We start from the raw sequence: 15,552 nt of genomic DNA on the forward strand, positions 1-15,552 counted from the left end.
GTGTGTGTGTGTGTGTGTGTGTGTGTGTGTGTGTGTAGGGGGGTGCCAGTTTGTCCTTGTGTATTTCAAATTAGCATCAGTATGACTAAAAGAGGTGTTGTAAAATATGCAGTTCTGACAACTTCTTAGAAAAAAAGTCGAAGAAGGAGGAACACTTTCCTCTCACATTTATATTTAAACACTAAATCAGCTGCTACGACTGAAGCAAATATGAAAGATCAAATCTGTGGAGCAAAATCCTGCATGTAGAACTTAACTTTCTGCCCCCGATCCCCTTTTATATTTGACCTGCTCAGAATAGATTATGTTTACCTTTTTTTATCAACCAGTTTCATTTTAATAGTGAGTTATTTTGGAAACTGAAAGAGTTTTATTGAATTTGTTTATGGCTATAATTATGTATGAATTAAGTCTAATAGAACTGCCATGTTTTGAGAGTTCTATCCTTTTTTTATTAAAAAACAGCAATTTATAGTTTTGTGCAAAAAAATTAAAATCAAGTCTTCCTATTTTCATACTTTCTATTCAGACATCGAGACGTTGTTGGAATTTTTAAAAGTGGTTTTGATCAGTCGTTCTCCAGGCTTTCGTCTTTCATCTTTGACCTTTGATTCTTTTTTCTTTCTTTCTTTATTCATTTTCTGCCCAGTCCCTGACCATTTTAAGCGTTGAATGATTCAGTTATAAAAGACTCCCAAAGTCAACAGATGAACCAGTTTTCTGTTGACATGACAGACAATTTAGAGCCACTTTTAAATTGGACCTTTATACACCTCACTACCTGCAGCCCGTCACAAAGACATTTATTCCCTTTTCTTTTGTTGAATCTATAAAAATACCGAAGATAACACAGTTGGACAAAAAAAGGCTTTTTATTTCTAACAAAGTGGTTCTCAAAGAACTGTCAGCTGGAAATCTGTCATACCAAAAATGATCAATTTAAAGATGAATCTCTTTGGTCCTGTTTGAGGTCTCAGCTGGGGGGTTGCATTTTCTAGGCATATAATTCATATGTATACCATAATCAAGTAACTGTGTTATCTTCAGTTGTTATGTAAATGCTTATAAATCAAAAATAACCTGAATTTGCATCATGTAACCATAAAGTTGGTCTCTGTCTTGGAAGAACCTTATACCATTTCAGACACTTCCACTTCAGGATGCCTTCACAACAATGCATTGGTAGAAGGGTGCTCTGTGTGTGTGTGTGTGTGTGTGTGTGTGGGGGGGGGGGGGGGGGGGGGGGGGGGGAGGGGGGCTCAGCTGCAGACTGAGCTCCAGGGAGGAGCTTTGTGTAAATAGGCGGTGCTTTGTAAAAGCACGCGCTTGTGCAGCTTCATGGATTCCTCAAACATGAATACAGTAAATGACTCAAAGCGACACTCTAGGTATGTTTTTGATGAGGGAATGACATTGTAACATGAAATAAAGCTCAACAAAGTTGATTTTGAGTAATACTCTCTCCTTTAAATATATGACATTCAAACACTGTTATTCATCTGTTAAGAAATGTTTTTTTGAAGAACCTGCCTAAAATATTGCCTTTTGTCCTCCACTGTTTCCTTCATCATGTTTGTTTTTGTAAACATAATATACTATAGTTTGTTTCAAGGACTGGACAGAAAATAAGTGACAAAGCAACCAATGTGGAATGAAGAACTTTGACATTTTTCAGAAAGCATTGGTGGGGGAACTAATATAGACCACTGTAAAATATTACATGAAGGTTTCACTCCTTGAAACCAAAAATAAGGAATTATTTAAAGATTTTTACACGGCACAACATGCTGTAGTGCGTTATATGTAATGTTGAACCAGTACAATATTTAAAGAACAAGGCCATGAGTTTGTAATGGAAGCGCACCTTAGAGAGAGATCAAGACCACTTTAATATAATTACAACAAAATCTGTTTTTATAGCTTAAAACATTTACACATCTGCAGCTGCTATGACTCATTAGTCCAAAAATCTTATCTTTGGACTTTTTGAGTTTATAAAAGCACCCAGAAAAAACTCACAAAACTTGTCAAGTGTGTAAAAAGTATTCAGAGAACCATAATCTTTACACCCTGATCCACTCACTGACTTTACATCGCGGATCAATCCCGCTGATATTTCACACTACTGTGGGTGTAAATGCACCCAAGACACATTTAAAAATGACTAAAATTCGACCATGATGCTAAATAAAAATGCAGACACATCAGTTTCTTTAAGACATGCTGAAATGTTTTCCTCTCCTGTGTCCCTCTGGTCCAGCTGCTCCTTTGAGTTTTTTGTTACACTGTGTGAAAGGAGGATAAAGCTGTCCTAAAATCAGTTGTTATTATCCTTGTCTTAAAGCAGCAGAGAGAGAAAAAAAGAAAGACTTTTGAGTTTCACACCCACAGTTCATCAAACTGGGGATTGCCAGGCTGATAAAAACAAGCCTGTGTGTTTTCGTTCTCCCTGATTTGTATAGTCTGGAAAATCAGACAGGAGCTGCAAATTATCATCCAGCCCAAACAGACTTATGCATATGGATAAGACTAAATAAGTTTTATGGTTTTACTCTTATTTCTTATATGTGTGGCAAAAAATGTATATCACCATACAATAAATCTCTATGCAGAAATGACTTTTAAATGATCTACAAAAGCAATGATAAAGGTTCTGAACCCAGTCTTTGTTTTTTTTCCTGGCCAATTATATCTCTTTATTACAAAAAATTCTATTTGTTTTTCCCATCATGTTCTGTTAGACTTGTTCATTTTCTTTGCAGATTGTGGTTTAATTTCAAAGAGAGTAAGACTAAAACACTATACAGTAAATCAAGATTTAACATTACAAGCTACGTACTACGGAAGCGTAGAGCTGTCACATGACAAAATAATTTTTAAACTGGATCTCATTATAATGAGAAAACTATCTGGTTATATCGAGATAACCATCTCGTTATAACGTGTTATGGTTTCTTCTGGTTTGTCACTTTCACTGAAGTTTATTGCCTGGACGGCCTGATGGAGAACATGCACTATATAAACAAAAACGAACAGAACACATATTATTTGGGTTTGTGCTCAGACGTTGCAGCTATTAGCACTTCTTTAGCTTTATGCACTCTCTAATCTGAATTCAGATGCTATTATTTCAAATACATTATTCAGTAACTGACTTTGTCATTTTTTTAGTCTAGAAATGTGTTCCTCTTGCAGATTTCTTCTTCATAAAAAGGCATATAGTGGCTCAGTCATGTCCTCCATCAGGCCATCCAGGCAATTAACTTCAGTGAAAGTGACAAAGCAGAAGAAACCACAACATGTTATAATGAGGTGGTTATCTTGATATAACAATATAGTTTTCTCATTTTTCAAGATAGCTTTCTTGTTTTTACGAGACAGTTTTATCATTATAATGAGATCCAGTTTAAAATAATTTTATGTCATGTGACAGCTCTATGCTTCCATAATAGACCAATTTTTAGCAATAAGAAAATAATATAAATGTATAGCAGGAGTTTGTATTCATTTTAACTACGTATTATGTCTTTCTTTCACCCTCAGATATAAAAAACAGGTATTGTGAACTAATAGTGAAACCTATAGTCACAAGTAGCTGCAATGTTGCTTTTGCTTATTGCATTTACAAGCAGATTTATAAATCTAGTAAAAAAAAAACATAAAAACTCTGGATTATGAAAATCCTGTATTTGTTTTTTAGTTGATGTAAACATTTTTGTCTTCTACTGTTATCTTTGAATGTTGGATGCAAAAATTTCAAAAACATTGTGTTTCTGAAACACAAGTGAAGAATCAGTGAATATTAATAATGATAATTATAATAATAACAATAATGCACAAGAAGGTAAGATGTTAAGAAAAAATAGATTGTTTTCAACAAGATTCAGCCTAGTGTATGAGCAAACTACTAAAACTACATTTCACTGTCACTGTTTGTTTTCAACCATATGAGATATATACTTTATTTCATTCTGATCATTTCACACCCCATAAAGTGTCGTCACCCATCCTCCTCCTGGAACCACATCTGCAGCAAGGTTGCAGACCCTGTTATCTCTGTGCCAGCAGGCTGAACACTGTGGCAGCTCATGTTAATCATTTTGACATGATTTTATTTTCATTCATGCATAAGCATACCTGAACACCTCCCACCCCCCATGGCTTCCATTGTTCCCACACTGCGTCTGTTTCCTTCTTAATGCTAAACTTTATGTGTTAAGTGACACACAAATGAATTAAAATTGAAATCAGGGCGGGAGGTATAACAAATGAGATGGGAAAATAAAGTTTATTCATAGAAAAACTCAAATTAACCTTTAAATTGCATCTAAAGTAAATTTGAATGTCAATGTTTGAACATTTCAGTGTTTCCCTGCTATTATTGCCTCATTTGTAAAAAGTGAATACATTTTCTACATGACAAACATCCCAAAACGGGTTAATTTCAATATCAATATCTGAAAAATTAACATCATATCCAAAATCAAAAAGAAAAAATAAGTAGGTCCTCTGGATGGGTTCTTCTTTAGTGAAACATTTCGTCTCTCCTCCAAGAGACTTCTTCAGTCTGAGGAGTTTCAGGTGAACTCAGCCTTATAAGCACTGCCCCCACATGGTGGACAAACAGGTTGGGGGGATGTTGAGCCCCACCTGCATTCACTACATACACATAACACGGCACCTAAGAACCACAGCATCCAAACCAATAAGTCAGGTGATGAGGCACATGACCCTCTATGAACAATAGAACTAATCAAGCCTATTGTTAGGCGATGGCCCTCTTTTGCATGTGACTAAATAAATCTAAACAAGCCTATTGTTAGGCGATGGCCCTCTTTTGCATGTGACTAACCTGTTTGTCCTTGTGGAGGCAGTGCTTATAAGGCTGAGTTCACCTGAAACTCTTCAGACTGAAGAAGTCTCTTGGACGAGAGACAAAACGTTTCACTAAAGAAGAACCCATCCAGAGGACCTCCTCATTTTTCCTTTTTGATTTTTTTCTACCTGGATTACTGAGATGCATCAGGACATCATGTCCAAAACATTTGCAGCACTTAAAACAACCACTCTGTCTTCTCCTGTCCAACAGCTTAACTATTGTTTCTCTCGTTCGAGCTGTGCCACCAGTGAAGGTCAAAATGTCACGGCAAATCTGCAAAGCAAGGCCTTCCAGCTTCTAGATTCAATTACCCTGAGCTACTTCCTTTACTTACTCTGTGATTAATGAAAGCTGCGGCTACAGGAAGGAGGGTCGGTGAAGGTTGCACGAAGGTACACACATGTGCCCTGATATTCCAGGTAATTTTGGTGGAAAGGGGGGAACAAGGGGGTACTCAAGGGGAATTGTTCATTTCCAGAGATTTTATCTAAACTTGCACCAATTATCACCTTGACATTCAATTTCAGGCTAAGTGTAGATAAAACATGCAAAAACACCAAAGCGTGTATTTTCTTCTTTCTCCTTTATTTAGTGTAAAGAGAAAACCTTCAGCCATGCAGATTTATTTCACCGTATGTTGCTACGTGTTTTTTTTTCTTATCATTTTATAATTTATGTGAGGACACCCTTGTCTCACCGGCTGCGTCTTCTTCAGCCGCCTCATAATTACTTTGCACATTGTAAGACTCCCTCTTCACACATTCATATCACTTTCTCACTCATATGACTGATTTTCCATTTTTATCTCTGAGACACTTGATGTGGTGCAGCCATAACATTGTGACAGTGACTTATACCAGAGAGTTGATTTTTTTTTTTTTTGCATATTTTAGATCAAATAAATTAAATGAGGGTTGAAAATACCAATGTGTGTAAAGTAAAAAACAACAATCATAAAGGGCTGAGCTGCATTCAGGCTCTTTTCAGTCTTTCACTCTAAACAGACCACATCTGGCTGCCAAAACGCTACAAGAAAAACCGAGAGCGAAACAAAGCAGTGAACATTCACTCTGCCGTGTGAGCGCGCTGGCTTCATTCAGCGACCCCAAGTTTCCTGTCTGAGGACGTTTATTTCACACTCAGTCAGAGCTGCCCGTTATTGACTTTCCACTTAGAAAGGTACAAATGCTGAAAGCATGCAGAGGGAAATAAAAAGTTCAATCTAAGTGTGGTGTTAAAAGCTTTACTCGTGCCCTGATCAGTTTCAACGGGTGCCGATAGAGCTGCTGCTGCTCCAAACACAAACATGCAGGAACAACAGAAGGATCAGGAGGAAATTTGGCTTTTCATTATAAAAGGAGTTTGCGTAAACCATTTGCAGAGATGCTGAATGCATCCGATGTAGTGAAAAGAGTCACTCAGCATGCAGTTTAGTTTCGTGTAACTGACTCCCGTGTGCTGCACTCAGTTTGATTATTGCCACAGTTATTCTGGCAGTCACGTCACACGCTGGTTCATACAACTTTAGTAGGATTAGAAGAAGGATTGCCCAGATGTTACAAAAATATCCAAAGGGGAGATTAGGCATACCAAACCAGAACCCTTCTTTCATCTTGTGTTCGTGTGCAGTTTGTGTGACTGCTCACAAAAAAATAAATAAATAAAAAATATATAAACCAGCTACATGCTTGACAAGCTAAGCTACCTTTTTCCCCTTTCGTTTTCTTTTGAAAACTTTATAAGATAGTACCTCAAATCACAGTTGGGTGGACCCAGGAATACAGACAAACACAAGGAAGAACAAGTAAAACATAAAAGTTGATTAAAAAGAGAAGAAAACAAAATAACTCAAACCCGAGGAGACACAGAGGAGAAGCAAAGGAGGGGGTCATGCAACTCACAGTGCCAGACTGCAGGTAAGTGAAAACTGACTTTGTGGCCAGGGACTGATGAGTGAAGAGGAAACATCTGGATCAATAACAGCTGGGGACAGGTAAGAGTGGGCGGGGTAGAAAGGGACTGAGGAGAAACTGGTGACACGAGGAACATGAGGACTAAAAAATGAAATATGTGGAAAACAACAACAAGCAAATAAAGGAAATTAAATCAATAATCAGGGAACTGAGCTAAAAAAAAAAAAAACACAGATCCTAACACCTCAAACTGCATCTGGATCCTGAAATGAGGAAATCTGCTGCTGTCCAAAAGATAATAATCAGACAGATAATCAAATCAAGAAATGGCTCATGTCTGATTAGCCTACAGCAGTGAGGGGAGTAAAATGAGCACAGCAGGGTATCTCATAGAAATGTGTTTGTGTTGAAGGGAACATAAAATGCAACTTGTGGCAACATTTCTGCAAAAACAGACCAGATTTATAGTTCAGTCATTATCAACACATCTGAGTCCCACACAAGGTGCAACATCTCCCTATATTAGGTGGAATCATGCTTAATGTTTCTTCTATAGTTTAACCAGATCAGCTGTCATTTCTCAACCTTCTGATGACCTTAGCTCAATACAAAGATCATCGTCATGTATTCCATTCAAATTGGTGAAACTCTTAAACTAATTGTAACCTAAGACACAGATCAGAGTAACACATCTCATCATGAGAGCAATTTAAATCATTTGGATTCATTTTGGTTGAGTGCATGATCTCATAAGGTGAGTTACCAGCCCGAGGAAGAGATAAAATCTGAAGATGGTTATCTGTGCAGCTGAAGGTTACTGTGACAGAGGCTCTGTGGGTGATAGCTATGTGATACGTGTCACAGAGCGGCAACAGATGCCACCTTGTTGCTTTAGCAAAACCCCCCCCAAAAAAATAAAAACACTGGCGATCACCTTCAAATCGCATAAAGGGTGAAATATAAGCAGAGGAGAATTTTAAATAGAAAAACTGACTTGATGCTCGCATGACAACTGGACGTCCCTTTGCCTTCCCAGCCCCTTTTGAATGAATCCAGGCATAGGATGACAAAGGGAAGCCCACAGGTCATTTGGGTTTAAGGCAAAGGGCGACAAAGCAGAAAACACATTTGAGACTTATTTCAACCCAAAAACATTTCCCAGATACTCCGAGTTAAAGTTTTAGGAACCATGTGGTAGCAGCAACACACAAAGAGCAGTTTCATTTAGCGTACCCTTATAATGTCACTATCAACAAACCTCAGCGGGGGGGCTTCTGACAGTGAACACAAACGCTGTTGACAAACGGGTTATTCGAGTCACGGCAGTGCACTCGGTTAAACCTGCTTCCTGACACCAGAGGGGGTTCGCCACGTTTCCTAAATGAGCACTGATGTGTGAATTCATTCCTACCAAACTCCAAAATAAGCATTAGAAACTGGCTTTATGTAGAAAGCAAAGAAAAAAATAAGATAAAAGGAGATAAATCATGGCTGCAGAAAGCTTTTTACTGAGTTAAGGATAATACCAAACCTTTGACTTTGTGTAATAAATAGAACCAAAACATGAGGTATCTTTAAAATGAAGACAAATGATTAAAGAATTAATAACAAAAACGCGTTTGTTTCAATTGCACCATGTTATTTAAAAGACAATATTTATAATGTTGTCAGAAACATATTATTACAGAAAGCCACAAAAATAAATATTAGGGTGTTAAAAACTTTTCATGTACATTTATTTCAGTTGGCATATACCTCAGATTTAACATGAACACAAATAAATATTTTTAAAAAGATGTGATCACACTTTTCATCACAGCTTTTCTGTGTTTGGGCTCCTGTTAGGTTTTCTTATTGATGTGTGACTGTAATTTTTCAACTTGTTTATTTTTAGCTGGTTTGGTCCCAGTAGACAAGTCAGAACTGGAAACCAGCAATTATCAAGCAGTTTTATTTGGGGAACAGAGAAGCGTCACAGCTGTCTAAAAGTTTTGAAAGAAAAAAAAGAATGCTTCCTGCAGAGAGGGAAAGTTTAAAACCTCGAATGCTCATTAAGTTCTGCCCTGCTGTCTAAAAATACACCAACACTGTGGTCTGACAAACATCTTTAAAAATCTGTCAATTAACCTCAGGTGTTATTGTTAATCAAATAAAAACCGGTGCTTCCTTATTGCCGCCACCTGCGGATTTAAAACATGGTGTCTGGTTCAGTCTGGTGATGATGCTGTCAAACAAGTGCGGTAAATTTCACTCACGTGTGTTGATCTTCTGCAGAGAGATGTGCTTCTCCAGCTGCCGCCGTAGCCGCACCTCAGCCCCGTACTTCCCCGTGGTGCCGTTGTCCGCCAGGATGAAGTGGGAGTGGAGACTGTTCAGAACCGTCAGCTTGCTCATGGGGTTGGACATGGTCTGGTACGGACGCACCACCTGACCGACGCATTGATGTGAGCATTATCCAGCAGAAAATGATGCACAATCACACAATCATCAGCTGCTGGTAGAAATTTATAGTTTCAAGTTTTGAAAACTGTTTGGCAGGTGCATCTTCTATCGATGTTTTTTAAGTAATAGGACCAAGCTAGGACAACAGTGCTGTGTTACAAACACACAGTCAGGAGCCTGCGGGGACAAAGTCTCTCATGATCTCATGTATCTCTTGAGAAAACTGCAGCCAAAGAAAGGAAGGACAGTGAGGCAACCTGGACAAGTAAACAGGTTTGGTTTAATCTTGTTTTCTTTGTAACTAAATGTGTTCTTTTGAAGCATCTTTATCAAATGTTTTTGTAGTAAATTTTACTTCTTGTCAAAAGTGGCAGCTGACACAGAAGAAAGACACAAGCATTTTTAAATAACCCCTAGATGTGTTTACACTTTATTCTAAGGAGCCAAACTTAATCTTTCTTTCTTTCTTTCTTTCTTTCTTTCTTTCTTTCTTTCTTTCTTTCTTTCTTTCTTTCTTTCTTTCTTTCTTTCTTTCTTTCTCTTTCTTTTGCAGGCTAATTCTGCATTGTGAGATTTAAAAAAAAGGTAGAGAAGTTGGAACAGAGAAGTACAAAATAAAAAGAGTCAAGCCTAAACACACTAAACACAGCAGATGGACAGTATTTGAAAGCTTTGATAAATTAAAAAATAAAAATAAAATCAGCCAAGACATGGAACAGGAGCTAAGAGATGCATCAACCTTTGTTTATGTCAAGTTTCAGCTTATAGCTCTTTTAAATTCACTTGGTTGTCACAAAATTTCTATTTTGTTTTTTGTGGTCCAAGCCAATCAATTTGATGTAATTGGTAACAAAATGCACAAATATTTAATAAAATTGTTATATTTTCCCTAAGTTGTCTTGTTCCTAAGTCATTTGCTACGCTACACTGGTGCATCCCTTTAGAATGAGAGGCTTTTTACTGCATCGATGCATAGATTTTAATTTATAGCTTAAGAAACAGCAACAACATAAACAAAATCCTCTAAAGAAGGTTTATTACTGGACAGAGCATCAGTGAAAAAGCAGCTAAAATCGAAAGAAAAATATTCTGAGATTTTCATAAGATCTGAAGATATGAAATACAATTTAGGACTGGTTACAATAAAACATGTTCTATGCAGTAAAATATAAAAAATAATGATGATATAAAAATTCTTCCTAGTCCTGTGGATATAAAATCATTAGTTGTGATTCCTTTCCTTTCTACTTCTTAAGCTTTTAGTTTCTTGCTGCTGCTGGAAGCTTCTGGTGATCCCCAACAAGCCTTTTTCAAATTAAAGTATAAGTTTTCTTCTTATCGTCATTTTTGAGTAATGTGCCCTTACATCTGTCTCTTGTGAGTCCTTGAAGTTGCTACAATGCAAAACAATTAGCATTTCATATATTTTTGTCCTTTCTTTATTTTGCTGCATATATTTCTTAAAAGATACTCTGGTGCATTCACATTATCTGCCATGTTACACATTCCTTGTGTTGCACAGAAAGCTGTGCTGATATTTATAAACGATGAGGGTTTTCCTGGAAAAGAATATGGTGAACTGGGAAAGTGCCCAACGATATGAGGTGAACTCATCTAGTCATTACGCAGACAGTTAAAGCTAATCAAGTGAAAAAAAGTGAAAAAAAAAAAAAGTCCCTCGGCACTTTATCATCTCGTTTCAGCTCCTGACATTAATCGGCTCCGCTTGACTTGTTTCAGTGGGACAGAGTGCTGCATATTCTGATGAAATTCCACCCAAAAATGTGAATACTGACTCCCAGAGATTTGAGTGAGTCAGCAGGAGCTCGGCGGTCTAATGAGGTTCCGCCAGCTGTCCAACTTACTGTGAAGGAGTGTTTATCACAGATTATATTGGCTAACTCAGCATCTCAGTTAATAAGCTGACACCCGGCGGCAAATACCTGATGGCCTGCACAAGCTAATGGGAATCCTAACAAAATCGTTTTTAAAAATCTACACAGTGTACAGGTTTTGGGAATTGTTAACAGGCATGTGGCGGTTTGGAGAATTGCTTTATACAAACACACGCAAACTAGGTCTAATATAAGGAAGTGCCCGCTCCTCTTGTCTGAGACTTACATCTTTACCAACAAGATCCTCTTGATTTTCGACGATGCCCCATGGAGCAATACCAATGGTGCAGATCTTCCCTCTTGATTTGGAGGCGTGGTCCTTTAATGCATCCCCCACGTGCCGAATCACCCCTACGTGTGAAAGAGAGGAAGAAAAATATGTTTTCTCACAATCAGTTAACAGCTTAACGTCACAGTGATCCACTCTGCAGCATCCATTAGGAACAAAGACCGCAGCAAGGCAGCTAATGTAAATGGACACCCACCTCTCCAGGCCCCTAGTGTTGCTCTCAGGGGAGCAACAGTCAAACCCGGGGGGGCATCTTATCACATTCTTCCAGCTGACATTCACATCCTTCTCCACCTCCAGCCACTGTCCTACCCATCCACCCATCCATCCATTATTCAAGCCTCTCACTTGCTTCTGTACTCATTCTGTCACTAAATCTTACTCTCTATTCTTTTCTGCATTTAAGTGTGGCCTCTCTACAACACCCAATACTGTATTGTGTGTTTTTTTAATGCTTTCATCTCTATGAAGGAACATTACAGCTCTGTTGTTTTCTTTTTGTTAAGATCTAAATTAAGTCAGAGTTACTGAATGAATGATAATGAACAGAAGCTACAGTGATCGTCTTAAGTGAAGACAAAGTGAGGTAGCGTTAATTAAGGATCTAAAGATGACTGAGGCATTACAATGTGAACACTGCCCAACCAAAACTTCTATTTGAAAGGTGATGTATTCATTAAACAACCAAGCATTCTGTGTCAAAATTGGAAAAAAAAATCAGTCAAAAATAACTGCACATGACCTTCTTTGAAATGGTTCAAAAATGTACAGAGAACAGAAACACAGGACCCTGATTCGATCTCTGAAAACACTTTCTAACTCTATATTTATTCATTCTGTGTACCACTCATCAGTTTGTTTAATTAATTATTTTTTTATCTTATAATTTTTTTTTCCAATTCATAAATTATCGCAAAGGCTCCATCAAGATAGCCTGGTTTAAACCAGACCCTGTCCTTCACTTTGCTTCAGACAAGGGTCTGGACTTGATGCATTGAGAATCGATTTATTGCAGGAGGCGTGGCCTCTGCTGAAGTTTAAAATGATTGGATCAGTTGGCTGCTACGTATGTCGCTGTGAAGGAGGCTAAGCTAAGAAGCTAACCGGAAATCGCATGTGCTTTAAACAACCCTACTGAGAGGAGAAATATACCGAGCTGAACGAGATGACTGTAAATGAGAGCTGCTGCTTTGTCAGACAAATTTAATTTAATTTGGAAGCCTTATCAACACGGACTGGCTTCTTTCACTTCCTCCACTGCCGTGTGTTAACCTAACTAGCAGACACTGCGCAGAAAGTCAACGTCATTCAAAGCTCCTCCTTCTGTTTGTTGATTGGCCCAGGTAAAATAAACTACAAGCAGACACTGCGCAGAAAATTGACGTTCTATTTTCTGATTGGCCCGGCTAAAAATCTGCCAGCGAAATCCATCTCAATGGGAGAAGTCCCAGACGGAGCAGTGATGGGAAACTAGAATTAAGCGGAGCTGCGTAGGAAGGCAAGGGCCAGGCTACCATCAAGATCAAGCGTCTTTAAAGGGGCAATGTCATGTAAAATCAAGTTTTTTTGCATTTTAAATCATGTTATAATGTTATACTCTCATAAAGAAACATGCCCAAAGCCTTGCTCTGACATTCATGCATGTTTGAGAAATCCTGCAGTGATTTTAGGCAGCCATGCTGAGGAGCAAAACGACAGGTGGAGACCAGAAACACTTTTTGGTACCAGAAACACCCCTGGGATGTGTCTTTAAGCCGAACTTCCTCATGGCAGAGTGCACCCCCTCCCCCCTTCCCATACACCCCGCCCATGACTCCTGCAGGCTCTTGGCAGTAACAAAGCAAAGTGAAAGTGAAACTTAAACTGTCTGCTGAGTTCTCAACATTAGTTCTCACTCAGTGAAGCTCTTTTCAGATTAAAAATACNACTCAGTGAAGCTCTTTTCAGATTAAAAATACCTTTGAGGAAATGTATTTTCAGATGCCAAGTAAACTGCATCATGGCAGCCCCCCCCCCCCCCCTTACCAAAATGGGCGAGACAGAAGCAGAGGGTGGTTCTTAAAGAGACAGAGGCCAAGTTCAAGGCGTTTAAAAGAGGAAGTGATGAGAAGATAAGTTTATTTTCTGTTTAAACATTAAAACAGCATTTTAATAACAACTAAAGGTGACATAGATACTTTATTATGGTATAGTATTTAAATATATGCCTGAGAAACACGTACTATTACCCCTTTAAAGTGCAGGGTTCCTTACTAGAATAGTCTGGTTAATTTTATAAGAGAAAAAAAGTGATATTTGAAGTTTATAATTTAAAACAATCAATAAATAAGGTGGATGATCTTTGTGCTTTACCTGTGTTCACCCCGCCAGTGAAAATCCAGGCTCCGGTTGTCATGGCAGCCTTGATGAGCCCTTTACCAAAGACCTGCTTGAGTTTAGGCTGTAACTCGAAGTTCTGGAGGCCTCCGTGGACTGAGATGAGTAGCTTAGGAAGGTCCAGCTGCCACTCCTTGGTCATCAGGTGCAGCAGCAGGTCAGGCTTGGTGTCGTAAGACACTCGCACATACTGGAAATGGAGCAGAGGGTCTACTGTGAACAAATGTGAACACACTTTACATCACCAAAGGGATGGCATTAAAATAAAATTATAACACTGAAAGAGGATCAGTGTTTTAGACCTGCGTTAGCATGTGTTTGTCTAGAAAACAACAGAGCAATGAACAGATGTTTGCTGTGATTAAAGAACCACATGCATTACAGAGCATCTGTTTATTACGAAAAAGCACCCTCTGAAGCTCAAACTGACACTGGTGTTGATGAATAATTTAACACTGGGAATAAGGCACAAATATTTTTTTTATTCTAAGGATGCTCCAGTAGATTGCTTGTGGGACAGGACGCTGTTTAAGAGATGAAGGTTTTAATGAAATTTACCAGACTCATAGTGATGAATAACTTAGTCAAATGACAAAGTACCTACTGCAGACTGCATCATGTATTACTAATTTTCAAGAAAATGTATTTGTACATCCATTCAGTTTAAGAACAAACATATTACAACCCTTGTTTACCTCTCATTTAGCAAAAATCAACGAATTTGCTTCATTACTTTCAACACAAGTTTGTAAAAATGCCATCCATGTTTTTTTTTATATTTCTCCCTGTTTCACAAGGGTTGGTATTTATATAATAGACATGTTATACTCTAAAAAAAAACTTTAGGTTATATGTAAAACTCAAGTCCCGTGGGCCAAATGTGGCCTGCCACAGCATTTTGTGTGGCCCGTAAGAGCTGCAAAGATGTCTTAAAATAAGCATATGCTTTAAAACCAGCATTGACAATAAACTACATCTCCCATGATGCATGTTGGTTACTTTATTCGTGAAATGACCACTACGAGGTGGAGGTGTGCAAGGTTCTAAAGTAACTGGTAGTTGGTAGTCAGCAAAATTTGCCATTTAAAATTTCCCTTTAACTGCATTTTTGCCAGGTACTTTTGTTGTGGCCCAGTTTTACTGGTTGCAAATTTTAACTGGAATATTCTTCCATTTTTTTTTTCTGTCAGAAAGCAGAAAAGTCCAGAATTTTCAGAAACACTCTAGCTTTAACTTTTAATGGTATTTCTATATTATTTATTTCACATTTAGTCAGTCGTAACATGTTAAAACTAACCCATTTTCACTCCCAAGTCATCACATATTGACGCTTTTCCAAGGTTCCCTCTGTGTCCGATCAGTTATTGACGAGATGGGGTGGAATCTGTTGTCATCATTTCAGAAAGTGTAGAAAATGCACAAAAACTAACCGTCCCAAAGCCTAAAATTACCTTTACTCACTCTAAACATCCTGTCCCTGACCCTAGTACCGAAAATTAACCATCAACCCTGATATCCTGACGCATCTCAGTAATCCAGGTTAAAAATCAAAGGAAAAAAAATTGTATAGGTCCTCTGGACGGGTTCTTCTTTAATGAAACGTTTCGTCTCTCTTCCAAGAGACTTCTTCAGTCTGAGAGTTTCAGGCAAAATTCGGGCTTTTGAGTCCTGCCTCCATGTGACTGATACTCACATCACATGGCCATCGTTCACAGGTGACTGATACTCACATCACATGGCCATCGTTCACAGGTGACT

General features: G+C 38.2%; 1 protein-coding gene across 14 annotated transcripts in view; it reads right to left on the bottom strand.

Moving 5' to 3' along the window:
- The window catches only part of trpm3 (transient receptor potential cation channel, subfamily M, member 3), a 166,971-nt gene that overhangs the window by 62,850 nt on the left and 88,569 nt on the right, over positions 1 to 15,552 (bottom strand). For all 14 annotated transcript variants that reach the window (XM_014012547.1, XM_014012545.1, XM_014012554.1 and 11 more), the window contains exons 4-6: positions 13,771 to 13,984; positions 11,356 to 11,480; positions 9,048 to 9,219 (exon numbers count right to left, since the gene is read on the bottom strand). In XM_014012547.1, the coding sequence (XP_013868001.1) occupies positions 9,048 to 9,219; positions 11,356 to 11,480; positions 13,771 to 13,984 (511 nt within the window). The remainder of the gene's footprint in view (positions 1 to 9,047; positions 9,220 to 11,355; positions 11,481 to 13,770; positions 13,985 to 15,552) is intronic.

This window comes from Austrofundulus limnaeus, unplaced genomic scaffold, assembly GCF_001266775.1.
Source record: "Austrofundulus limnaeus strain Quisiro unplaced genomic scaffold, Austrofundulus_limnaeus-1.0 Scaffold92, whole genome shotgun sequence".
NCBI lineage: Eukaryota > Metazoa > Chordata > Actinopteri > Cyprinodontiformes > Rivulidae > Austrofundulus > Austrofundulus limnaeus.